General features: G+C 48.2%; 1 protein-coding gene across 3 annotated transcripts in view; it reads right to left on the bottom strand.

Moving 5' to 3' along the window:
• Positions 1-27,240, bottom strand: part of Jakmip3 (janus kinase and microtubule interacting protein 3) — a 121,500-nt gene that overhangs the window by 51,546 nt on the left and 42,714 nt on the right. For all 3 annotated transcript variants that reach the window (XM_087577264.1, XM_087577265.1, NM_001163277.1), the window contains 2 exon segments: positions 17,749-17,992; positions 781-1,278 (listed from right to left, as the gene is read on the bottom strand). In XM_087577264.1, the coding sequence (XP_087433390.1) occupies positions 781-1,278; positions 17,749-17,883 (633 nt within the window). In that variant the 5' untranslated portion in view covers positions 17,884-17,992.

The following is a 27,240-nucleotide window of genomic DNA, read 5'->3' as shown; positions in this document are numbered from 1 at the left end:
GGAATCTCAGGATAACCTGGAGCCGTGAAAGGCAATGACTATGGTTCTGAACAGATAGGGAGTGGAAGGGGTAACTAGAGCAAGGAATATTCTGGAAAGGGGCTGGGCTTGCGGGTTAGGAATAAGGTGAGCATCTCTGTTTATCATGGTAAAGTTGTGGTTCCCTCACAATGTCCACATCCTTTGTCCCGTCTCCTGAAATCCCATGCAGTGATGATCTGTAGGATGTCTCTAGACACCAGAAACCCATGGAAGTGGAGGAAGGATGACTGTCTGGTACCACAACCAGAAAGATGGCTACAGCCTACAGAGGAGTACCTCAGTGCCGAGGGTACCTGGATCCTTGTGGCAGCTTGAATGATGTGTACCTCATACATCCCTGGCATTTGGATATTTGATCCCCTGTGTGGCTTCCTGTGAAGGATTAGGGGGTGTGCCACTGGGGGCAGGTTTGAGGTTCCTAAGGCTCTACCTCCACGGCCCCCAGTGCTCTTTCTCCTTCCTGCTTGTGGCTTGAAATGTGAGCTCCCAGCCACTGCCCCAGGCCTACCCCCTGCTACCTCCACAGTTTCCTCTACAGCCCCTTGGGGAAAGGCAGGAATTCCTGACTTGAAGCTTTCCTGTTCTAAGTGGAGATCCAGGATGGAGGAGTAGATGGGGTCTTACCTACCTGTGGGTACCTGGCTCTGGAGTCCTCAGAACTAATACGGAGGGTGTGAGGTAAGTGAGTGAGAAAATGCCCTGCTGCCCACCCCTCCCGCCTGCCCACCGGCCACGTACCAGCCTGCGGATCTCACGCTCACACTCCTTCTTGATCCGGGTGATTTCTTCCTGGTGCAGATGGTAGACACTCCTGATCTCCGCAGCCTTGATCTTGTCGGCCTGGATGACCATGGTCAATGCCTCCTCCACCTGCTTCTTGGCCCCCTTGAGCTCTGAGATCTCTTGCTGCATCTTGACCTTCTCCACCTCAAACCCCTTCTTGGCCTCCTCCTTTGCCTCGCACAGGAGCACGGTCTTCACCTTGTCGGGCGCGCCATCCCGCAGGGTGTTGAGCAAGGCCTGCAGCCGCTGGTTCTCATTGTCCTTAATCTTGATGACCCTCAGCAGCTCGGCCTCGTGCTGCCGCAACAGCGCCTCCCGCACGGCCTGCAGCTCCTTCATCTTCTCCTCGTGCAGCTTGGTCTTGAGCTCCGTGACCAGGACGGCGTGCTTACGCTGCTCGTGCTCACGTACCTGCTTTAGCTCCTGGCTCTTCTCCCGCTCAACTTTGCTGACCTGAAAGACAAGCGAGACTGAGGTTGTTAGAGCCCGGAACCACCTGTACTGGCTGAAACATGCCTACACCAGCTTAAACAGGCCTGCACCTGTTGAAACATGCCTATACCAGCTGAAAGATGCCTTCACATTTAAAGGATTGCTTGCCTGCAAACTTAGGTTGTCTGACATTCCAATTGTCCTTTTAACTGTCAATTAAAATTAGTCACCCTGCTTGGTGGATGGCATGGATGTGCATGGTGGTCTGCAGCATACACAGCCCAGCACTGTAGCAGAAGAGGAGGCCACGGATATTCTCTGCTCGAGGAAATCTGTTCCCGGTCCCTCCAGGTAGAAGCTGAGCAGGATGACAAGAGAAGCTTCTAGATGGATGGTGGAGGGGCACTGGCAGCTCCCTGTCTGTGAAGAACTTTGAAGCCAGTTTCTGCTGGCTCCTTCCAGATTCCATTTCCTGACACAATGAACCTGCTACACTTACCTTCTAGGGCATCCTTTGCAAATGGGGAAGCCTCTGACCAGCCAGGCCAGTTGTCTAGATGACACCTAGGTTTTGGAAACACTGTGACCACATGCTTCATGTTCATCCAAATGTTTGGGGCTCTGTCTAAATAGTCACTCCACTATCACAAATAATGTATAATGGCTAAAATTTCCACACGCCCTGTCTGTCCTGTGGTGGCAAACCCAAGAACTGGCCTGTGGTCCACAGAGCTCACCTTCTGCCTTTACCCATGCAGAGTCCCAGTTCTCCCTGATGAGCAGTTACACTCACAAAGCTCCATGGTTGTCTGCCTTCCTGGTAGCATTTGAGTTTGCATCTCTCCATGAGCCCCGCAGGTCCTGATTAGCTGCTTCCACATAAAGACTTCCCCAGATCTATAGCTTACACCTCTCTGACCACTCAATCTGGAGGGTACCCACCCCTTTCCTTCCCCTTGCTTCCCAAGGCTCCAGGCACACACATACACTGATCCCCAAACACTTTTTCTTTCTGGTCCTGACTCTCAGATCTCCAAAGGCCAGTTTGCTTGGTGACACTGAGAGCTATACCCCACCCTCTGCACCCCAGAGGGACCTGCAGCCTACTATGGGCCTGATGGTTTTGCTGGCTTTCTGAGCCCTTCTTGGGGATCAGTAACTAGTACCCCAGCAGGATACAGGGATGGTGTCACAGCCCCATGGATCCCACTGTCTGGTGCAGGAGCAGTCTGCTTCTGTTAAACATCCCTCTCTCAGGCTGCTACTGTTCTGATCAACTTCCTGCTCACAGTAGGGTGAATATTCTTCAGACCTGCTTCTGGAAGACAGTGCCTCTGTGGGTCTCAGACACTCTGGGGAGCCACCTGCTTGCTGCCAGGATCCTGAACCAGTCACCCTCTGCTGAACTTCCCAGGTCTCGATTGCCTTCAAGTCTCTCCTCCCCATAGTGGGACCCTCAGCGGTGATGGGACTGACAGACTGCACAGGCCACTGTTCCCTAGCAGCCAACTGTAGTGACTCCTTTCCGTGCTGCATATCGATTGGCCCTTGCATGCCCCTCATTTCCACTTCTCCTTATATTCTTTGGGGAGAATCGTGCTAGAACGAGCCATCTTCGAGGGTTGCACGTTCCTTACCACCACCAGCAGATCAGTGGCGAAGCTGGCCACTCTGCCTCCGAGTATATCTAAGGTCCTCATGCTTGCACAGCAAGCATTTATCTACCGAGCTGTCTCCCCAGTCCAAGTCTACTTCCTAAAGGCTCCGCTATGCTTACTTAGTGCCATGATCTTGGAACAAAACCTTTAATGCGCAGTCTTTGCAGTCATCTAAGATCCAAACTGTTCCTGATTTATTTGCCTCTCTGGCTGCCCTTCCCCCTCCCCCAGCGGAGGCCATTTTCAGGGGCCAGCAGATAGGCCTGTTTGCTGATGCTTCCCCATGGGACAGGCATGTGACACTGACTCGCACAGCTGGCCCCAGGGCTGGCAGCCCTATTGTCCTCCTAAAGTCCAGTCCCTGACTATCCCTTGTGTACACAGGGCAGCAGGCAGCCACCCGGCAGTTTGGAATTCTGCTTTGCTGAACAGAGCATTACTGGGAAGTAGAGCACACAGGCAGCCGCCACCCCAGCTCGACGGGACTGTACTCTTTTTCCAGTTTTGATAGCACCCCCAGATATGGAAAAAGAAAAAAAAACAGTGTTTGGTTTTAGTCTTTTGAGACGGGGTCTCACACTGTAGCTGAGGTTGGCCCAGAGCTCACATTGCATTCCAAGCTAGACTTAAACTCACAGAAATCTTTCCATGAGATTACAGGCATGAGCAGCCACATGGTGTTTCTGAATTAATTGAGGAAAATCCTTCTCTTCCTCTGTGAGTCATATGCAAAACAGAACACTCTATATGTTTAAAGGAAGGAGCGAAGAATGGCCGTATGGATAGCTACCGTGGACTAGACCTTGAAGGGTGCATTGAGTCTCGAGTAGGACATGGTACTCCAGAACCAACACAATATCTATGGACATAGAGCCTGGCTCTGTTCTCTCAGCAGATAAATACTCAGACCTTGTGAAAACGTTCCAAATGGGCACATCCTGTGCCACAGAGCAGATTATGGAGAACAGTGTGAGCCCAACAGCCCAAGGTTGGGTAAGGCTGTATCCCACCTGATACCCCTGCCTTCAGCTACTCCTGCCCGGGCCCGAGACTTGGTCATGGACCAAAGACTCTGCCTCTCCCCCGAGTGTAGAAAGATTGGCTAAAATCCAGCCAACCACCAGAAGACCTCTCCTCTCTGCCCCTCCCAAAGTACTCACAGTGCCCCCAGGCTGGGCCACCAGCTTCCAACAAAGCATGTGGCAGAGTGGGATACCATCCAGGGACAGTCATGGAAACAGGGCAGGAGTTAGGCCCTGGAGAAATAGCTCTAGGCAGACTCAAGGCTCAACACAAAAGGTCTCTCAGAATTCTGGGAGGCTGGCTAAAGACAGACTTGCTGGGGAGGAAGGATGGTCTTAGCTCACAGTGTCAGGGGTTTAGTCCATGGTCACTCGGCTCCACAGCTTCTGGGCCTGTGTGTGGGGAGGAAGAACACCATATCTGGGAAGAGATAGGAGGGAGAGTAAAGTGAATGACCTCATGGTGGCCAGGAGAGGATGCTGGCCACCTTCTGCCTCTCCCTTTCGCTCCTCTGGCCCCCAAAGACTACTGGGCAGTGCTATACACATTTAGAATGGTTCTTTATTTCCTAGCTGCTGATCATGCCACCTGTCTCTGGGCTCCCTCCCAGACATGCCCAGAGGTGTGCTTTAGTGACCCAGGTCTCTCTTAGACTAGCCAAGTTTATAATCAAGATTAATGGTCATAGCCACTTGACTCTCTCAGAAGCCTGTGGCCGGCTGAGATGCCGCAGGGGTGTTAGCTACTGTGAGAAAAGCTAAAGCCTTCTCAGACACAAGGCAGCCAAAGAAGCCTGCCCGGCTCAGAGGGGCAGGGCCTGCCTCTGCATTCTCATGCATGGGTTTCACTTTCCTGCTGGTGCTTCTGGCCTTCCAGCAAGATCCAAACAGTGCAATGGGAGGGGGGGTTGTCACTAGAGGTTGGGGGTCCTTCCTTTAGCTGCTGTTTGGTTGTGGTGGCAAAGCAAAAATAAATAATTGATTCTTTCCTCTAATTACTCAGCTGTGAGCTAATAAACTGGCTCCCTGCCAACCTTGAGGTACCAACTAACTGTTTCCTGAGGAGCGTGTGGGTTCAAGCATACTTGATGGGCTTTGGCTCTTTGCAAGTCTCATTCTCTTTGAGACCTGGAGTGCTGTTCACATTTGAGGCCAGTGAACACCTCTTCAGGAGGCTCTTGAATCCTCTTGTTGAGACCCTCGCAGTTGCTCAGGGTGTGGGGTGTGGTGTAGCCCAGGCCTGTTTCACTTCTCTCTAGATGCTCTGACTGCCTTTCATTTTCACAGAGGGTAATATTTCAGGGACAAGTCATAGTGTATGTATGTATGTATGTATGTATGTATGTATGTATGTATGTATGTATATAGATGATAGATATAGATGCAGATGATAGAGAGATAGATACACAATGTAATATTACACGCACATACATCTTGCAAGTTCACATCAACATTAAATTCAAAGGCGGGACCACAAATCCTCTGCCTGGCGCCTGCCCTCAGCCGAATCTCTGTTCTTTCACACTGAGCATTTTGTTCTCAAGTGATCAGGAGGTGATGTGATCACTCATCCCCTGCACTCACATTGTACAGACAACGGTTTCAGGACTCAGTAGTTTTGATAGTGACACCCTGAGTGTGATAACCATGAATGGATGGTGGCTTTGACTTCCCATATGCCCCCCACCCTCACTGTGTGGTTGCATCCTAACTGCATGGACAGTCCCACAGCCATTCTAACCTGCTGATCCTTCGTATTTTCATTAGTTGCACCCCCAACACCCTGGTGAGGAACCTCAAAATACTTCCTATTTCCCAATGGATCTATCCAGATCGAGCCTGGCAGGTTGCCCTAGGTACAAGTCACATGTGGCTTCTATGCCTTCAGTGGGGTCTAGCTCACAGAGGGGCTCTGGGTCCCATGCTCATGGCCTGGTTGGTGTCTCTGATCACTTCTGGGATTTGAGGAGTCCTTAGGGGCAGCTGTAGGAATGACACCACCTGACTTCCTGCATGATATCCACTCTGTGACTGGATGCAGGCTTTACCAGACACACACCCTTGACCTTACCCTTGCCACTCATCCTGCTCTCAGCTGACCCACGATCATGCTTTTGTCTCCTTTTCCCTGTGCACAGGGTACATAGGCCCCTGTGACTTCTCTCAGGTTGCTAGTGGACTCTCTGGGGCTGCTGCTCTAGGTATTGGTTTCATGAATGTTCTTCCAATAAACAGTTTCCTTTCTAAAACCTTTTTTGTGTCTCAAAAGATAAATGAACTCACTACCTTTGCAGAGGACCCAGGCTGGAGTCTTAGCATCCATACTGAGGCCCATAACTGCCTATAACTCAAATTCCATGGGGATCCAATACCCTCTCTGGTCTCCACAGGCTTCGCTGGCTTTTGTACATATGTGGTACATAGAAACTCATGCATGCACATAGAAAAAAGTAAATATATTAAATGTAAGATTACATTATTTATATTTATTTACTTACTTGATTATTTTTGGGCAGGAGGCACATGTTACGCTCTTACCCTCTGAGCCATCTCAGCAGCCCCTAGCTTCCTTTTGAAGCAGCCTAAGTGGCATGTTTCTGTACTCTGATTTTGTGTCTCCGTCATCTGCAAGGACCCCCTACTGTCCTTATGTTAGGGTAACTGCTCATCTTTGGTGTTGGCCCATTTTCTTTATATTTTTCTCAGTCTCTCTTTCCATTTCTTATAAAGTATTATTTGTTGGGATCACATGTTCACGTTCCTTACATCTATACTTCTAAAACTTCGTTTCTAAGCTGAGAGTTACGCACTTCTCTAACCTGAATTTATGTCCTGTCTTGCCCAGTTTTCTTGACGTCTTTCCAGTCCACTGAAAATAACCTTCTTGGTCTCTTCTGCATGAGAGTGGGTTTCTGTGATGTGCTTTCACTGTTTGTACGGACACTTGTTTCCTGTTCCCTGTCTCTCCCTATTGAATCTGGGTATGATCTGAGATTCTCCAGTGGTCATTTGTCATTGACACCCCACTCCATCCCAGCATTTCCCCCTAGACGGTTGTGTCCCCCACCACACAGATGCTCTGGAGTTTTCTTCCTAACATCTCCACAATGAGACGGCAGCTATAAGCCGTGTAACCACCTCCTCAATACATTCCATGGGGCCACAGCTAACTGGAAAATTTCCAAAATGACCAATGCCACAGGGCGGAGCTTCTCACCTGTGATTTCTGGAGTTGTTTGTCCCCAAGCTCCCTGGAGTAAGCTGGAAAATCGGAGGGTGTTCCTGGTGCTTTTTTGTTTTTTATAATTTACATATGTGTGTTTGTATGTACATATAGTCCAGGCTGGCCCCCTGCCTCAGTTTCCTGAGTGCCAGGATTACAAGCAGTTACCCCCCCCCCATATCTACTTTTCAAAATCTCAACTAAAAGGTGCTTGGCTCCCACAGCAGAACCCCTTTCCTGGTAAAGAGGCGTGCCAGGCTCCCTTGGTGCTTTACATGTATGACCAACCACCTCTCTCCATGCTACATGTATGACCACCTCTCCCCATGCATCTGCTGTTGCTGATTTTCTCCCTTGATCATCACTGTGGGGCTATAGATCCAGGCTCAGCTCAGCTCAGCATCCCAACATGCCTGGCTAGGAGACTGGTTCATCACCAGGTAGATCACAACCAAGAGCCTCATCTCTTCTTTCCTGGGGCATAAACTTCAGAGGATGCAGAGACTGGAAGTCTGCAAGCCCTTCAGTGTCTGGGTAGCAGCTGAGGGAGTGAGTGGCAGGAAGCCCAGGGACACAAGTTTTGCCATGAAGGTCAGGCCCCACCCTATCTGGTAATAGACACTCATAAATTGTACTTCTTCGACAGTGACGATTTGCTATGTGTGTCCCTTTCCTTCCCTGGTCATTGTAACTAGTTATAGAAAACTCACATTTAAGATGTTTTCATTTTAGAAACTGAAACAATTTCCTAAGGTTTCATCATATGTTTGCCAGCCTGGTCTCTTACTGTTGAATACCTAGACTAGCTCTGATGCTTCCATTTTTTAAAAAAAAAATATTTTATTTTTATGTACGTGTGCATGCACGTATGTATGTGCCTATGTGTGAGTACTTGCAGATTCCAAAAGAAGGCACTGGATTCCTGGAGCTGGAGTTGTAGGAAGTTGTAAGCCACCTGGGAACCGAACTCTGATCCTCTGCAAGAGCAGTAAGTACCCTTAACCACCGAGCATATCTCCAACCCCATCCACCAAGTTTCCACCTGTGTGCAGACACTGAAGGCTGTGACAGGACAAGCCCAGCTGTAACACCTTTGCCACAGAATACTTAAACAGAGAATTTGATCCGACGGGACCTGTGCGTATAGTAGCGTTGACCTGGCTTAGTGATCCACCAGATGCAACATAACATGAGTTGTCCCTTGTAGCCAAGTGGATGAGCCCCAGCCAGTAACCGAAGCCAAACACCTGCTGAGACTGTGACGTTATGTACCAAACATGGCCACCACACTTCACCTTTCCTGTCACTTCCTGGTTACAAAACCAGCCACTAGACGCAACTCAGGTCAGCTTGTGGTCTTTCTGATCCAATCTAATTATCTATCTTGTCTGACAACTTCACAGCGTGTGCTCATATCTATTCGGAACAATTCTCCCTACTGTCCAGTTTATCCAGGTCCTACCAATTCTTGCACACTTATACTCCCAGGTTAGAACTGAGGGACAGTGACCTTTGGCATGCAGCCTCTGCCTCATACTATAGACTGATATACCTTACACCCTTCTACTTGAAGCTCACTCGCCTTAGAACGGCCTCCTTAAGGGGCTGGAGAGATGGCTCAGTGGTTAAGTGCACTGGCTATTTTTCCAGAGGATCCAGGTTTCCAGTACTCATATGGTGGCTCATACTGTCTATCTAGTTCCAGGGTATCTGACACCTTATTGGTCTCCATGGGCACTACATGCACACGGTGTACATACTATGTGTGCAGACAAAACACTCATCCACATAAAATAAGTCTAAAAATGTCTAAAAATGTCTCCTAAGTAGTATGCAGTCCAAGCAACAAATTGCTGTATGGACTTGAGAGGCAGCACACAAGAAGGCTTGAGCAGATGCTCTTCAGAACGGGGGGTAACTGGACCAAAAGCGAAGTGCAGGCTCAGAGGTTCTGTATCAGACACGGTGCCAGGACTCACTTGGGATGACCACCTCCCATCTGAGGGAGGGTGCCAGCCCCTGCCCCCCAGGAATCCACATCTCAGTCGTTTATAGATGCAGCTGCCATCCACATGGCGGTAACAAAAGTATTTATGGTTCTAGAATAATAGTCAACAGTATTGCCGCACCCTGCAGACAGGTTGAAGGTTTTGAGGTTTCAAATTAGACAGATGACAGGGAGCACTCAAAAGTGATGCCTGGTTAGCCACTTTCTGCTGGGAAGGACACGATCTCTGATTATTTTTACGAAAATAGTCTGCTAGCCTTCAACTATGAGTGTTCTAGAATCAAGGTCATCTTTAAAGATCAACTCTCTGAGGACTAATTCCTTCATAAAAACAGACACCGAACAGAGCACACACACCTGCTCTCATCCACCATGTCTGCACCCATGGTCTATCTATTTTAATTTCACCAGAGATGGTTGGAAGATGCTAAAAAGAGCTGTCATGCAAAGCTTTGCCCTGGAAAGACCCCAGTGAGCAACAGAGATGATAGGTAGAATTTGCTGAGGCCTTTGTCTGGCCATTAGTTGGGGGAGGAGTTCGGTTGTCTCTCTGGTCTGGTGTTAGTGTGTGTGTGCGTGTGTGTCCTTAGGTGACCTCTGCTCATTAGAGCAGTCCCAGAGGATCCCCAGCAAGGCTGCGGGATGATTCAGAGCTGTGTTCTGTGATTGCTTGATGGCTCTAATTTGGACAGGTTGGCATGTGCCGTATGTAAGAACTGTCTGTTGGGTTGGAGGACCACTTCTAATATTTCACACACCTGCTGTCAGGGGCACGTCTTCTCACTAGGAGCACGCGCCCTCACTTGTGGCTCCCCCACATCCTGACAAAATGTGTGCTTTTAAAGATCGGCTGAATGAATTTGATGAGGGACGAGAAGTTCAAATGTGAACCAATCAGCTAGAGTGCTATGTCATTAGGGATGGGAGTGCTAGGCTGTACCATTTATCGGGAGAGCATACGCCTGTGAACACACGCTAAGAATGACATTTGGGACCTCTGCACTGAAAACTACAGCCTGCTAGAAATTCAAAAGGGTGAAAAAACAGAATCAGTTCTGTATCATAAACCCAAATATTATAAATTAAACACCCAATAATATTATGAAACAAGCCAGCTTTCCCTAAACTGACTGATAGATTCAATGCAATCCACCCACAGGAGTTCTATGAAAACAGAAATTAACAAGGAGATTCTAAAATTTGTACAGAAATACAAAGACCCAAGATGACTTAAAGCAGCTTTTAAGAGAAAGAACAAAACAAGAACCTACCCACTGTAGAATCAAGTCCTGCCTGCCATGGAGGAGTTAGGAACAGAACTGGCCTCAGGCCAGAAAAATAGACCCCTGGCTCACAATGGGGGCTGGTTCAGCTAGTGGTTAAATGGAGCTTCTCTTGAGAGTAGTAGCTAATCTAGATGAATCTTCCTTGGAGTGATGCCAGAGGCAAGAGGATAAGCAGGAAAAACAGAGGTCGAGGCCCAAGCCTAGGCCACTCCGATGTTGTCAAAGCAAAGTTGGACTCCAGAGTCACATGACGTGGGGCATCACTTGGGAAGGCAAAAGATGAAGCCCACAGTGCTGTCTTGTACATACTCACATACAAGTGCCTTCCGGGGTTATAAGCATGGGCTACAGTGCAAGGTATAAGGCCACTTCTTTATAATTAGGATCTTGGGGTTGGGGATTTAGCACAGTGGTAGAGCACTTGCCTAGAAAGTACAAGGCCCTGGGTTCGGTCCTCAGCTCCAGGAAAAAAAAAAAAACCAAAATATAATCAGGATCTCGCTAGGGGTTGTAGGCTGGCCTGGGACTTGCTGTCCTCCTGCTTCCCTACCCCAAGTGCTGAAATCATGTATGGGTACCCTCTTGTGCTCTGTGTTACAGCCTTGAAAAGTAAATATGTGGATGGAGGGAAAGGAATGAGAATTATATAATTATATTATAATAATGCTCAAAATAAAATAAATTATTAAAAATAAGTGAATGTGAAGCTGTACACGCCTTTAATCCCAGCACTCAGGGGTCAGAGGCAGGCGGGTCTCTGTGAGTTCAAGGTCAGCCTGTGTACAAAGTGAGTTCCAGCACAGCCAGGGTGGTTATGCAGAGAAACCTTGTCTCAAAACATCCCCAACAGAAACATGGTGCTATGTCTATTCCTCATTCACATGGAAAACTGTCTCTACACGCGTGGGGCACAGAACTCGACTCTAGAAGAGCTTTGGAGGTATTAAAGGCAAAATATAGGGTTTCTAGAAAAGAGACTGGAGAGATAGCTCAGTAGGCTTAGCACTTGCTACAGAAACCAGCAGCCACATAAATGTAGGGCAGCCATGGCAATCCACTCATGGTTCTAGTGCTCGGGGTTACAGAGGATCTCCGAAGCAAGGAGCTAGCTTGATAGCTAGACTAACCTCACCAGTGAACTCTGGGTTCAAGAGAGAGCCTCAATATCTAAGGTAGAGAGTGATCGAAAAAGATATGTGGTGTCAACCTTGGTCCTTCATATACATGTGAACAGGCATGCATACATACCCACACCCGTAAACATCCCCTACGCATGCATACATGCACGCACACTCAGTCAAAACTGAACTTGTAGGAAAAGGCATGGGAAAGTGTCTCTGTGACCTTGGCACAGGCAAGAGTTCTTCTCAACAAACAGGTTCAAGAGGAATCTGCACAGCTGTCCTGCCTGCGCTTCCTGGGCCTCTCAACCATGCAGCAATGGCTTCCTCATCAGCAACCATTCCTTCCCAGCACGGTCCCTGAGCCCTAAGTCAGCGCACTGTGTACGCATGCCCTAATCTCCTTGGCTGTTTCCCAGGCCTGGATAATGAGGTGGCTGTGTACTGTTTCCCCCTCGTTAGCAGAGCTGAGAATAGCATCCTACACATGTATGCTCATTTCTGACTCTTCTCCTACAGCAAGCACTGTGACAAAACCACGGCAGCATCTTTCATGTCCTGGTACCTGCTGTGGAGTCACTTGCAGAGCAGGGGACCCACTCCACTGTCTTCATCAGCTTCAAAGGGTGTCCACCCCAACCAGTCACCTTGGAACTCGAGTACTAGGGACACATTAAAGCAATGTGATAGACAAACATTTGCTTTCCTTTGTGTTACTTGGAGAAAGCGCTCTGGAGCTTCTGGTCATTGTCTACTTTTTCTGGGCTGGATTAATATCTTCTGGAAGCTTTGTTTGCTGGAACCAGGTCAAGACCATTAGTAGGCAATGAATTTAGGTGACAGGTGCTTTGAGATTAGGTGTGTGGGTGGCGTTGCGATCACAAGGTAGGCACATTTCTTACTTTAGGTCATGCTAACAACACAAAGGTGTGAGGTCACAGCCTCAAAACCTAGCCATGCAGCTGGAGAGATGGCTCAGCAGCTAAGAGCACTGCTTGCTCTTCCAGAAGACTGGAGTTCAATCCCCAGCCCCCACATGGCAGCTCACATCCATCTGTGCCTCTAACGCCAGGACTTCTAAGGGCACTAATTATGCATGTGTTGCACAGTCATACATGTGGACAAAACACCCACTATATAATTTTTTTATTAAAAGAAAAAAGCCTAACTACAATGTAGTATCAGATTTAGAGACCCACAGGGTTTCGTTCTGTTTTGTTTTTATCTGTTTCATTATGAGGACTGGGGAAAATGGGAAAACCAGTCAAGACTGTAGAGAGAGACAGGTGAAGAGGAATAGAGGGGATTACACCCAGATAGCTGAGGTCTGACACGTGTACAGAACTAGGCTGGCCTCAGGCAGGGTCAGGAAGCCAGGTTACTTGCAGAGAGCTATGGGCAATAAGAAGAACCTTATTCTTTGAGCCCCAGCCATATCCAAAGCTCCTTATGGGAATATTTTTCCCACTCCACGAGCACAGAGCATTAATACCCAGAATAGTATGGGCACAGTCCCCCAGGGAAACACTAGCAAGTTCCCTCTATTTAAGTTCAAGACATTAGCATCAAGTGCTGTGAAAATATAGCCACTTGGGACTGTGCAGACAAAAACACAGATCAGTCATGACTGTGCACAATCAGTGGAGGAAAGGCTCACAGCATGTGCCTATCAGTCATATAACTTAATAACGAAGACCAGAAGAGAATTCCAGCACTAGGCCAGTGCCACAGGGCTTCCTTTCTGCTCGTCTTCCTTCACTGCTATTCACGTGAAGGCGCCACACTTGGCACTGGGTCCCTGTTCCTATAAAATCTCAAATTGAAATTCCCCAGTACCTAGTGACTCCCACACTCACTCAAGCCCAGTGCTCCCCGAAGGATGCCCAGCTGCCCAGCTAACAGCCTCCACTGGCTATCTTGGCAAATCTCTCAGGTCCCTGCCAAACCACAGGTCTGGACGCCCCCACGAACTCCTCACCCAGAGCTCTCTCACCAACTTAAGCCAAAACCTGGGGACTATCCTGCATGCATGCCACAAGCACACTCACAGCTTTAAGTTGGTCCATCCAGGCAGGGCACAAGGAACAGGCTACCATCCTCTCCACCCTCCCGACTGCTCCCTCTGCTTCCCCAGCCTCCACAATATCCTGCTTGTGTTTTGAACTGTCAGTGTGCATTCGGCCCTCTGTATCTTAAGTTATAGGAAATATTTAAAAATGAAAATTACCTCTGTCCTGAATAGAAGCAGATTTTTCCTGAGTAATACAGTACACCGTGTAGACATTCTCAGACAACAGTGCCTAAAACACTGGGACTTAGATGCAAGGCAAACATATTGTGAGCCACAGAGTTTTTATTGTGCATAGTTTCTGCTCATGTAGACACATAGTGACTTCATTATGTGGAAAAAGACTTTTAATATGTGCGGTGGTTTAAATATGCCTTGGTTCAGGGAATGGCACTATTAGGAGGTATGATCTTGTTGGAGGAAGTGTGTCACTGTGGGAGTGGGCTTTGAGAGACCTTCCATCTAGCTGCCTGGAAGCCAGTCTTCTCCTGTTTGCCTTCAGAACAAGATGTAGAGCTCTTAGCTCCTCCTGGAGCCTGCCTGGATGCTGCCGTGCTCCCACCTTGATGATAATGGACTGAACCTCTGCACCTGTAAATCAGCCCAATTAAATGTTGTCCTTTATAAAAATTGCCTTGGTCATGGTGTCTGTTCACAGCAATTAAACCCTAACTAAGATAATATGTCCCTACCATCATCTCTCACCATGAAGTATCAAATGACTATCTTTGGACTATAGTGCATTAGAATACTTATTTTTTTAAAGATTTATTTATTTATTTTTATGTATATGAGTACACTTCAGACACACCAGAAGAGGGCATCAGATCTCTTTACAGATGGCTATGAACCACCATGTGGTTGCTGGGATTTGAACTCAGGACCTCTGAAAGAGCAGTCAGTGCTCTTAACCACTGAGCCACCTCTCCAGCCCCTAGAATACTTATTTTTAAAAACTGCCATTTGAACCTGGCAGAGGTGGTGATACCTTTAATCCCAATATTTGGGGTGCAGAGGTAGGCAGATCTCTGTGAGTTTGAAGCTAGCCTGATCTACAAAGCAAATTTCAGGACAGCTAGGGCTGTTTTGGGGCTTGCTTTACAGTTTCAGAGTCCGTTGTCATTAGGGCAGGGAGCATGGCGGGCAGCAGACCTGGTGCTGGAGAAGGAGCTGATCTACATCTACATCTGCATCAGCAGGCAGCAGGACGAGCAGAGCCACTGGGCCTATCTGGGGCTCTTGAAATCTCAAAGCTCACGTCTAGTGACACACTTCCTCCAACAAGGACCCACTTCTTAATCCTTTCAAGTACTGCCACTCCATGGTGGCCACGCATTTAAATCTATGAGCCTATGAGGGCCATTCTTACTCCAACCACCACACAGTCCAACTATAAAGAGGGCTGAGGCAAAGCAACATTGTCTGCCTGCCTTCCCTTCTGAGTGAGCATGTCTATCCCTGCAGCTGCCATTCTCTATCAACCTCAGCATCCAGCTACTTGAACCTTCCTACATAGTCTGAATGCCAGTGACATCCCAAGGAACTTCGGGTTTCAGTGCAGTATTAGGACTGTGGGAGGCAGCTGGCTTAATACCCTGACAGGTTCTGAACTTCTCCAGTGTGCAGACAGCAGACAACCATTGTTGATTTACCCGCCCCACTGCATGAGCTGGAGAAGAGTCCTCTTTGATTGGTGCCCTCCACTGACAAGCCTTAGTACACTTAATACTCAAGAAGGCAGCTGCTCATGAAGTCTGAGGTGCTTAGCTTCTAGCTGCTGCAGTTGCTGGCTTCCTTCCACACGTGACCCTGGGCGTAGCAGAGTAAGAAATTGCCGTTGCAGAACACTAGGGCACTAATCATCTGCAGACAGAGAAAGGAGCCTGAACCAGGCAGTAGGCCACGGCCATGGCTGAAATACTCTGAGGTTGCAGGTTGGTTGCTAGGTCCAAATGGACCCTGCATCATCCAGGGAAGTGGTCTCACATAAACTACAGCTGTGCCCTTTTGTCAGTAGGCCTGAATCTGAGACTTCCATTAGTGTGTTAAAGGCCAGGCTCTGTCAGGAAGTAGTACTTTGTGAAGCGTCCTACCTGTCCCAACACATAGCACAGGGCTAGCTGCCCTGATCACCAGTGAAGCATGGGGACCACCAGGCCCAGTGGGGTTACAGGTGGTTCAAGGGGCTATATGTTGCTTCCAGACATCCTTGGAGGTCTACTGCAAGTTTATCTAACTAGGAAGGTTCCCCTGGCCAGCTATTGGTGTTCCTTACCCACCAGAAGCTTCTAGAATCTCTTGAAAACTAGATATGCATACCAGTTCTAGAACTAGTTCTGACTTACAGTTGGAATTATGATCTTATTTGGACACCTCCAGAGGACAGACTCCAGAAAGACTAAGAACCGGCACTGTTAGTGACTTTAACACTCAATTTCATAGTTTACTTCCTGGTTGGCCATGATTGTGATGCAAACATGGTTTTCTTGGCAGGATCCAGACTCAAGAGACGAAGCTTCATGCATGCCTGCGAAGGAGTTTCTAGACTTAGTTAGTTAAGGTCAGAAGATCCATCCTAATATTGGGTGGAACCATTTTGTGTTGGGGTCCTGGCATGAATAAAAGGAAAAAGCGAGATGCAACCAGCATTCATCTCTCTGCTCCCTGGCCATGGATGCGGTGGGAGCAGCTGCCTCACGCTCCTGCCACCACGCCTTACCCACCATGATGGATTAAACCTTTAAACTGTGAGCCAAACTAAGCACTTCCTTCCTCAAGTGGTTTTTCTCAGGTGACAGCAACAAGGAGAATAGCCAATATGGTGACTCATCGTCAGCTGAGTGGGAAGTAGGAGGGGCCATGAGAACCATATGGATCCCTGACAGCTTCCTACAGTCTTGTTTCTAGTTGCTGAGAGAAGCTGCATTGCAGGGAGACTTGAAGGATGTGTCTGCTGTGTGTCTTCATTTAATGAGTGGGTTGTAAAGGGAAGAGGCAGATCCCAATGAAACCTGGAGAAGGAACCAGATGTGAGTCCCTGTGCCACGTCTTCCCACTAGCCAGCATCTGAGGACTCTGAGCACATCTGGCTTCTGGGACCTCCTTCTGCAGCTACCTGTCCCTGCAGTGGGCTCTGGGTTCACTTGGACAGGCGCACCTTCTTATTGCTGTCACTCTTGTTAAGTACCTGGTCTGTGAGATTTCTGTTACACATGGTTCCAGAGCTGCTGGGGCTTAGAAGCAGCCAAAATGCTTTTTATAAGCAAGTGAAGGGACCCTCAGGATGTTGTGAGGTGGCTGTGTTTTAACAAACTCCACACAACACACACACACTGCTGTAGTGGGCTTGGTGACAGAGCCTCTGAGGATGTGACAGAAATGTTCTGCTTGGTGATCTCCATGCATAACATTCTTTAGATGAAGAAGACCCCTGTCGTTACATGAGAACAGAAGGCACCGCTACTGCTGGGTCCCTCACAAGTCACTCACCCTATCTGCAAAATGCTTTGGAGGACAAGCAAAATGCCTGGGGTTGTGAGAGCGGTCACGGATGTAATCCTGCCACGGCAGGGGACTCTCGCTGCACACACAGGGTGGTTTATTCTTCAGTGCACAGCCAGTACTGGCCTCACGAAGCAGCTGTTGAACGCTGCATTTATGTGTGTTCACACCGACTTACTCTGTTCAGTTCAAGTCCACTAGGAACACCCCAGGCAAACTCAGTGTTGTTGGGTCCAGGGTTGTGCTGTTTGATGAGGCCCCACAGGGACCCACAGCAAACACCCTCTGTAGGGGGGACACCCCATTGGTCAGGCGTCCCTGTGTTGACTCCCAATGGATTTTGAGCTCCCAAGTCTCTCCACCTGCCATTCTCTTCCCCAGAGATACCCACCAGGATACTGAAGGGGACCTCTGCAGAGACCTGGTCACATCCTCCTTTATATAGGATCATTTGACTCCAAGGGCAGGAGTTTGGGGTCAGAGACTTGGGAAAGGAGCTTAGGGCAGGAAATCTGGGGTGAGGATCTGGGGCAGGGGGCTGAGGCAGGGGGCCTGGGGCAGGAGCTCAGGACAGGGGACCAGAGGTAGAGGCTTAAGTGCCCACCTTGCTCTTCTCCTGCTGCAGCTCGATCTGGATGTCCGTGAGCTTGGCTCGCAGCTCCTCGTTGGCAGCCTGCAATGCAGCGAGTGTCTCTGCTTTGTCCCCCTTGGCCCGGCTGCCTGCACCCTTCTTTGACATGGTGAGGCTGGATGGCCAGAAAGACGCCCAGGGGCAGCTGCTCCGGCTGGGCCAGGGTATCCACGCCAAGCTCTTGGCAGGTGTCACTCCGCTACATCTTCTCAGTCACCTGAAGGAAAACCACACCCACAGTGAGCAGACTGTACATGGCCAGATGCCACAGTAACTTCAGCCTAGAGCTCGGGGCCTTGGTGTCGGGGCAGGGGCATAGCTGATTCCTTGTCCACTCTCAGCCCAGATGCTGTCCTGACTATGTTTACTGAGAACCAACTGATCACAGAGGCATCTGCCACTGTGCAGTGTCCTCAGACAGGGACTCCATGCATCAGGCATGATACTCCTTTGCTCCTGTGCAAAGAATTTGGTTTGCAACTTTAAACCTAGAGTTTCAGATGTGGGTGTGAGACCCATGACAGCAATGTAAGTGGAAACCATGAGCTAAGAAAAGTTGGTGGAATAGAGGCTCCAACCCAGGGTCAATCCAGGGATTCACAAACTTCATCTAGGAAATTCAGGGGTGGGGCAGAGGGGGGTGAAGAGTGGGGAGGGAGGGGAGGGAAAGGGAAGGGGAAAGGAAGGGGAAGAGAGGGAAGAATAGGGGAGGGGAGGGAACATACAGGTCTCAAGGAGCTGTTTGTACTTTCACATATAAGTAGAGCACCAGCTTATCAAGGAATAACCAACAAACCCTGGCAGGACTCCCTGGAGAACTAGATCCCAGCTTAACCCTGGGCTAGCTGCCCTTACCTCCTAGGAATGGAAGCCTTGGGTGTGGATTCTCTGTTGCTATGCAACTAGCTGTGACACCTCCCAGGTGTCTGTCCATCACCCGTGTCTAGGACTTGGGAGCCACCTTTGCTGGTCTCTTAAATGGGTTTGTTTACTCTGTTGATACTATTGGCTAGAAACACCAGTATCTTTACAAAAATGACTGAGCAAAATGGTTGATTGCATTCAAGTACCCTGATGGTCTTGGGATAGGGAGTTCTCATGGTTGCTGGGGAAGGAGCCATAGGCCCTAGTGTGCTTTCACCAAACTCTGTGGCCAAGGTGTCACCTTTTCTTCAGCTTCTGGGTCTCCATACCCTGCCTAGCTAAGCCTGCTGCTCATCCTACCCACATCCCATCATGGCGATTCTGTACCAGCTTCCGGCCAATAGTATCAGAAACAGCCCAGAACCATCTACATAAGATTCCCTTTACTTTACACACACACACACACACACACACACACACACACACACACACCCCTCCCATTGCCTCATCAGCTTTCAGCAAGGTTCAGGGGCCCTGTAGGACCGCCATGGCCACTCCAAGACACCAACATTTACCCATGTCTTCAGTAGGTTTTGTTGTTTATGTTTATTTTAAAATAAAACTCCTCTAGGTACGGTATCACACACCTTTTATCCCAGCATTCAGGAGACAGATTCAGATTTCTATGAGTTTGAAGTCAGCTTGATTTACATATCAAACCATAAGACAGTCAAGACTACGAAATGTGACCCCCATCTCAAACAAAAGCGAAAACAACAACAACAAAAAAATCTACAGGTTTTGCCTCGATAAAACCATGCTATCAGTCCCATACAGAGGAAACCAATGTCAAGGTGTATGTGTCAGGGTAGTTTCCAGAAACTCAGTGCTCACAGCCCAAGTTGCTAGGCTGATGAGACAATGCAGGCCCATGGGCTCTGAGAAGGGTCATCTAGAGCCCTCAATGGGCAGAACCTGCCTGACGTAACACTGGGGGCAGAAGTCAGCAGCAGGCTGCAACAGGGCAAGTGTGGAGTAGTAACCTCAGGATGGAACCCAGAGATACAGAGCCCTGGACAATAAGGATGTTCTTCTTGACTTCACTCAGCTCAGCCCCAAACACAAATGCAGAGAGGATGAATAGCGGAGTCACAGGATGAGAGCAAGGCGCTCCTGAAATATGTAGTCAACCCAGAGGGCAGAGATCAGGGACAGCCAAGGGACAGTCACTTTAAGAGCCTCTGGTTAAGCATCTGTGACTTGCTATGCTTGTATAAGAAATAGGACAGGGCTGGAGAGATGGCTCAGCCGTTAAAGGCTAGGCTCACAACCAAAAATATAAGAAATAGGACACACGTGATTGGTTATTGAGCAAGAGAGGTGACTTGGGAGGTTAAGAGCACTGGCAGCTTTTCAAGAGGAGCCAGGTTCGAGTCCCAATCCTTGATATGGCAGCCCACAATCATCTGTTATTCCTGTTTCAGGAGCTCCAAAGCCCTCTTCTGACATCTGCACGCACCATACATAAATATGGCATATAGACCTACTTGACAAAAATATCATAGACAAAAATATCCACTCACATACAATAAAACCAATCTTCTTTTTGTTAATGCTGGCATCTTAAATGGTCATTGAAGTCTGCTCAATCATTAGTAAATAAGGAGCTGCAGACATTCTCCTCCGAGTCTGAGGGGAAGCCTGAGCTCTACCCCAGGGCTTCACAGCTCCCAAGCGAGCACGGCTTTGCTGTCCTCAGTGCTCAGCAGAATTGAATTTTTCATTTGCTTTGGTGAAGTCATTACATTAATAGCTCCATCTCCCATCGTCTGTTTTGGGGTCTCCAAGGAAGTAATAAATTTTCTTCCCAGGACCACGATAGAAGGGTTAGGGTGACCTCTGCCAATCCCTCTGTGAGGAGAGATACAGCAGACAGTTAGAGCTTTATGGTTGACAAATGTACCCCCTGGTGCGGGTTAATAACCACTGTAAACCTCAGGGTGCCCGCTGGAGGCCCATCTGGGGAGGCTACCTTCCCCGCTCTGTCCCTGCTGGCCCTTGGGTTTATTTAATATCCAGCTCTGATGTGTGTTTTGATGTCACTGTGTGACCTAAAAGACATCAATAGGTCAGAGTAAGCCCTCGACACCCAATGCCTTTGGGAGCACTGTTCCTTCCCTGGTCTGCCCCATGATTCACGATCTGTCTGGTTCTTTCTGGTTACCTTATTTATGGAGAAGAGATTCCCACTCTGACAATACATTTCCGTGGAAACCTAAAGTGAGGGGAGGCAGGTGACAGGTCCCCCCAAATCTAGGGTCTGAGAGAAGAACTGGGAGGAGAGAGAAAGCTCCAGGCCACAGGGCCAGCATTCCCTCATTCAGTAGGACCCACACAGTGATCCAGATGGCTCTGCTGCCCATAGAGGGCCATGGGGGAGGGCAGCAGAGTCCACACCTGAGTTACTTGTAGGGATACAGAGCGGGTAAGGCCCCATAGTAGTCAGATAGACACAGCTCTACTGCAGCTAATTTCCTGTAAACAGAACTGCCATTCAGGGTTTGGAGGAGTGGGAGTAAATCAATTGGCCATTGGTGTGTAATTGCGAATGCTGGTGACCGAAGAGCAGGATACAAGCTGGAAGCCAGAGGAAGAAGCACCCACAGGTGGGACAGGGGGCTTCCAGAGTGGAGGCTAGCATAGCATGAGGGATGGTTGGAAGAGGTGGGTCTCTGGATCCCTGGACTCAGTGATGCTGGAAAGCTGGAGGCTATAGGAAGAGGATTTGGGTGGAAGGCACTGGAGGACAAACAGCAGAGCAGAACAGAGCTGAGGTCTGACTGGATATGCTGAATCCCAGTGTTCAGAGTTTCTCCCAACTGCGCAACTGCACCATCACCAATTCTAGAAAAAGCCAACCAGGGGTCCTATGTGGGCTACCCTATCACACATGGAGCAGGCATGGAAGGATGTCCAGGAAAAGTCTGACTGCATTTGTGTTTTCTAGGAGCTAGAAGAGGCCCCAAGTGAAAGCATAGCCAGGTGACCACAGTGGCAGTTCCCTAGGCTGGCCAGGTACAGAAGTGGTTCCAGGGCAGCATGCCAGCCACTACGTGTCCAACAGGACACCCCACCCACCCCAGCCAGACCTAACACGAGGCTCCAGCTCAAGGCTCTCAATACACGTCTTTTGTCCTGTATTGGGATGAGAGAAGTCTACAACTCTGTGTAACTGGGCAGAAGACCTCTCCTCTTAGGAACTCAGCACTGGCTCCTTGGCACAGAGGGGAACTGGTTATATATAAGCCAGTTACCAAAGTGATGCTTATCTCTAAAGCCACTGACTCGAAATAGTATGGCTTTAACTTCCCTGGGTATCCCAGCACAGAGAGAACACGTCTAGGTACCTGCTGCAGCTACCATCGGGTAAGTCTGTGGTTAATTAAGGAACTTTCCTCTCTGGCCCTCAAGATGGGGCACCAAGTGACTATTCTTCCGAGGAACATCCCTTGTCCCTTCTCTCCTGCATCCAACTCCAAGAACATCTACTGTGCTGTGTTGCTTTTCCAGAAAATTTCAGGAAGTAGCATAATACCAACTCGACAAGAAAAACAAAATATTCTATCTGGGCACTGTCGAAGTCATCAGGCTGATAGATTTCTGACATGTTGTCCCTCGGTTATGACAGTCACCGAGACAGCTAGCTGCAGGTGTGATGGAACGTGAGAAGTGCTTAGCATGACGAGCTGACAGCAGCCCTTGGAAACGGGCATAGCAGCTGTCGTGTGTTAGCTGAAAAATGGAATTATCCAAGACTTGGGCTGTGGCCTCATTTCCAACCACATTTCAAACAAATCGCTTATATTGATCATTTATAACCCCCTGGGAGGAATGAAGTTTACAGAAAACAAATGGTGGAATTTTGTGGGAACTGGGGGAAGGGGAGAGGAAAAGGAAGCCTTCTGAGAAGAAAAAGTGTTAGCTTCGGTCTGGGGTCTCTGCGAGGCAATCACAGCCCTGCTAGACAAGCCATGTCCACTCTAAGGCTATGATTGACAGGAGCTGGGAAAGGGTCTTAGTTTGAACCCATTTTTGTACTGGTCAGTTTTTGTCAACTTGACACACGGAAGAGTCACCTGAGACGAGGGAAACTCAGTTGAGGAATTGATGTTGTCATCTTTCTGTCTGTCTTCTTTCTTCTTTCGGCATTTCAGAAGGTTAGGCTGCATTAGTCATACTTTAAAATCCTGTAACAACCCAGGTGTGTTTGCACAGCTTAGTTGCCACAAGCATACCCAATGAGGCATCTGCTAGGCTGCTATGCCCTGGCTCCTTGACAGAGGGATCTGGCTGTTCCCTCGACTGTACTGCCTATCCTCTGGTAGTTGATGGCTCTTTCAACTCGCCATCTGGGATATGTGAAGCAAAAGGAGAATCTGGAGTTCTCTGCTATGAGTTCCTAGGTCACCAGGCCCCTATTCAACAACCTCTGTTCCTCTCCAGTGTTTTTTTATATTGGTTTCACAGTACAAAGACCACGTTAACAGCAGGGAAAACACATTCATTGTCCACGTCTTCCCAGACACACCATCTTGCTGTAGCAAGAGAAAATCTTGGGCTGGCAATTGAACCATTACTTCATGCACACAGTTTGTGTGATTTAAAACTCTCCAGCTTCTTCTCAAGGTGGAAGACAGACATTATATTAATGATCACAGAACTCCTCACCCAGTGTGAAGAAACAGTACCTCCTGGAGCCCAGGGAATGACTATCTTCAGGATTTGTTGCAAAGCCTTGAGCTATGTGGGTCCAGCTGACCTGGCTAGTTTATTTGAGACTTAAGAATGAGCAGCAACTGAGCTGGCAAGATGGCATATAAAGTTACTGGCTGCCAAGCCTAATGAACTGAGGTCCATCCTTAGAACTCACCTAGAAGGAGAAAATCCCAATTCTGCAAGCTGTCCTCTGACCTTCATGTGCACACAAAGAAATTAAATGCAAGACAGACATGATAACCACTATCCTGTAGAAGCCAGGAAAATAAATGTTAAAAAGAAGAAGAGGAAGAGGAGGAGGAGGAAGGGGAAGAGGAAGAGGAAGAGGAGAGCAAGAGCAACAAGAACAAGAAGAAAGAAAAGAAAAATCCTTTGGACTCATGTGGTAGAAGGGGAGAACTAGCTCCTACATGCTGTCCTCTGACTGCTAAATATACACCATGACATCTGTGGGCCTACACACATGCATGTGTGCACACATATACACACACATCAAAACAAATAAATGTAAAACAGTTTTTAGTAAGTAAAGATTTTTTATCACCAAGCCTGATGCCCCAAGTTTGACCCTAGAGACCCAGTTGGTAGAAAGAGAGAACTGACTCTCACGTCTTCCTATGACATTCACGTATGTGCATGCCGGGGTACATGGATGCATGGATCACACCAAATAACTGAAGGAGAAAACGGGCAGCTTAAATCATTGTTTGAAATAAACACGGACATATTAAATGTCTAGAGGCCTTGGGTAAGCAGGGGATTCCAATTCCAGAGTCTGCAACCCAGACTGAATACTGAGGCCATCATGAACCCGAATACCAGGGCCCTGAGTTAGGGAAGTGGCTGCATAAGCTGGGGAGCGCAGGGCCTTTCTTTTCACACCCAGGCTGTGCAGAACAAGCAGCAGTCAGTCTGAGCGTAAGGAAACACTGTGATGAGGTGAGCAGCTGGGTCGACAGGTAGACAGGAATGGATGGACGGATGGATAAAGATAGGCCTACACCTCCTCCTTCGTGAAGACCCCATCTGAAGTTCTGACAATTCTTCCTACCTCTCCTGAAGTTCTACTGGGCCTGGATGAAGATCTGCCCATTCGAGGGAGAGTTATGTTTTACCAAAAATAAGCAAGAGGTATGCATCGACTTGCACTGCACCACCTTCCTTAGGACACATGTGATGCCCGGTGGCCTCTGCTTCAGTGAAGGGTCATACCTAACAGGGAGGCTAAATGAAGAACAGTTGACGAATGTTTGGAATCATGAAAAAGCCTGAGTCAAAGAAAACACTCAGAATGCAAATGCCTCACAAGAGGCTGTGTTCAAAATACACGTAAGACCTCTTACAGGCAATAAGGAAAAGCCAGACAACCAATAGGAAGAGACATGGGCAGGCATTCCCCAGAGAGCATGTGCATGCCATGAGCACAGAGAGGTCTGGGGGAGCAGATCATCAAAAAACAGAAAGAGTTCTGCATGCTGGGCAGGGGAGGGCTAGAGTGCCTCCCCAATTAGGGATGGAGGACAGAGACTGTCAGTGCAGCAGACCAGCTCTGAGAGGCCCGGTGAACCCCCGGCTAGGCCACAGCAAGCCTCACCCCACCCCAAATGCTCCCATCTCTAGATCTTCTGTTTCCACAGTCTGGCTCACTGTGGCCGCAGCCATCAGCAGCAGTCAGAGGCCGGGTTCCATCTGGATCACAGCCTGGGGCCCCTGTCCCAACTTCAGAGCTCTGCATCATCCAGGACTAATGGCAGAAGACAGTGCATGCAGTGTCTCTGTGGTGACCAGTTTGAAAGTCTTGAATGAGGCTGAGAACAGTTGCTTTATCACAACTACAGACAAATCGGGAAGGCCTCTTTTCACAAAAACCTTTTATTATTTGTAGTTTGTAAGTGTAATTTAAGAGAAAATGCTGCCGTCGTTGGTTCACTGTATTATTATTATTGTTGTTGTTGTTGTTGTTGTTATTGTTGTTGTTGTTAAAAGTAGCTAGAAAGGGCATATGTATCTTTCAAGAACAATGCTTGTTTATAAAGCAGAACCATGATGGGAACTTGGGGATAAGAAAGCCAAGAGCTAACAGCCTCAGGGCTGCTCCCAGCTGGTACAGGAGAGTTGAGGATAGCGTGACTCTGATCTCAAAGTTAAAAACAGAAAATAATTTTAGACGTGTGCGTGCCCGCCATGTGTGTGCAGGTGCCCACAGAGGCAAGATGAGGGCACCGTATTCTCTGGAGCTGGAGTTCAGGTGGTCAATTTACCTGACATGAGTGCAGGGAACCAAACTCAGAGCCTTTTAACCACTGAGTCACTTCTCCAGCCCATAAATCTCAAACTTTTACCCTTGAAGTGACTTTCCAGCAAATATAGAAAATGTGGTACATTTACACAATGGAGTACTACTCAGCTATTTTTTAAAAAAAATTTTTTTGGTTCTTTTTTTTTCGGAGCTGGGGACCGAACCCAGGGCCTTGTGCTTCCTAGGTAAGCGCTCTACCACTGAGCTAAATCCCCAGCCCCAAAATTTTTTTATTAGATATATTTCTTTACTTACATTTCAAAGGTTATTCCTCTTCCCAGTTTTCTGTCCATAAGCCTCCATTCCCTTCCCTCCCCCTGCTCCACACGGGTATTCCCCCTATACATCCCCCTTATTGCCCTCCCCCATATTCCCCTGCACTGGGGTCCAACCTTGGCAGGACCAAGGGCTTCCCCTTTCCCTGATGCCCCAACAAGGCTATTCTCTGCTACATATGCAGTTGGAGCCCTGGGTCAGTCCATGTATTGTCCTTCGGTAGTGGTTTAGTCCCTGGAAGCTCTGGTTGGTGGGCACTGTTGTTCATATGGGGTCTCAAGCCCCTTCAACTCTTTCAATACTTCCTCTAATTCCCCCCAAGGGGGTCCTATTCTCAGTTCTGTGGTTTGCTGCTAGCATTGACCTCTGTATTGGATATGCTTTGGATGTGTCTCTCAGGAGAGATCTATATCCGGTCCCTTTCAGCTTGCATTATCTAGTTTCATCAATCTTATCTAGTTTTGGTGGATATATATATGGGACACATGTGGGGCAGGCTCCAAATGGCCATTCCTTGAGTCGCTGCTCTAAACTTTGCTTCCATACCCCTCCTATGGAGATTTTTTCCCCTTTTAAGAAGGAGTGGGAACATCCGCATTTTGGTCATCCCTGTTCTTGAGCTTCCTGTGGTCTGTGGATTGCATTTTGAGCTTTTTGGCTAATATCCACTTATCAATGACTGTATACTGAGTGTGTTTTTCTGTGATTGAGTAACCTCACTCAGGATATTTTCTAGTTCATTCCATTTGCCTATGAATTTCATAAAGTCATTGTTTTTGATAGCTGCCTACTCAGCTATTAAAAACATGAAATTCATAGGCAAGTGGATGGAACTAGAAAATATCCTGAGTGAGGTAACCCAGTCACAGAAAACAAAAAACAAACAAACAAACAACAACAAACCACACATGGTGTGCACTCACTGATAAGTGGATATTAGCCCAAATGCTTGAATTACCCTAGATGCCTAGAACAAATGAAACTCAAGACGGAGGATCAAAATGTGAATGCTTCACTCCTTCTTTAAAAGGGGAACAAGAATACCCTTGGCAGGGAATAGAGAGGCAAAGATTAAAACAGACACAGAAGGAACACCCATTCAGAGCCTGCCCCACATGTGGCCCATACATATACAGCCACCCAATTAGACAAGATGGATGAAGCAAAGAAGTGCAGGCCGACAGGAGCCGGATGTACATTTCTCCTGAGAGACACAGCCAGAATACAGCAAATACAGAGGCGAATGCCAG

The sequence above is a fragment of the Rattus norvegicus genome, chromosome 1 (genome assembly GCF_021556685.1).
Source record: "Rattus norvegicus strain SHRSP/BbbUtx chromosome 1, alternate assembly SHRSP_T2T, whole genome shotgun sequence".
NCBI classification, from domain to species: domain Eukaryota; kingdom Metazoa; phylum Chordata; class Mammalia; order Rodentia; family Muridae; genus Rattus; species Rattus norvegicus.
This window is presented reverse-complemented; position numbering and strand designations above follow the sequence as displayed.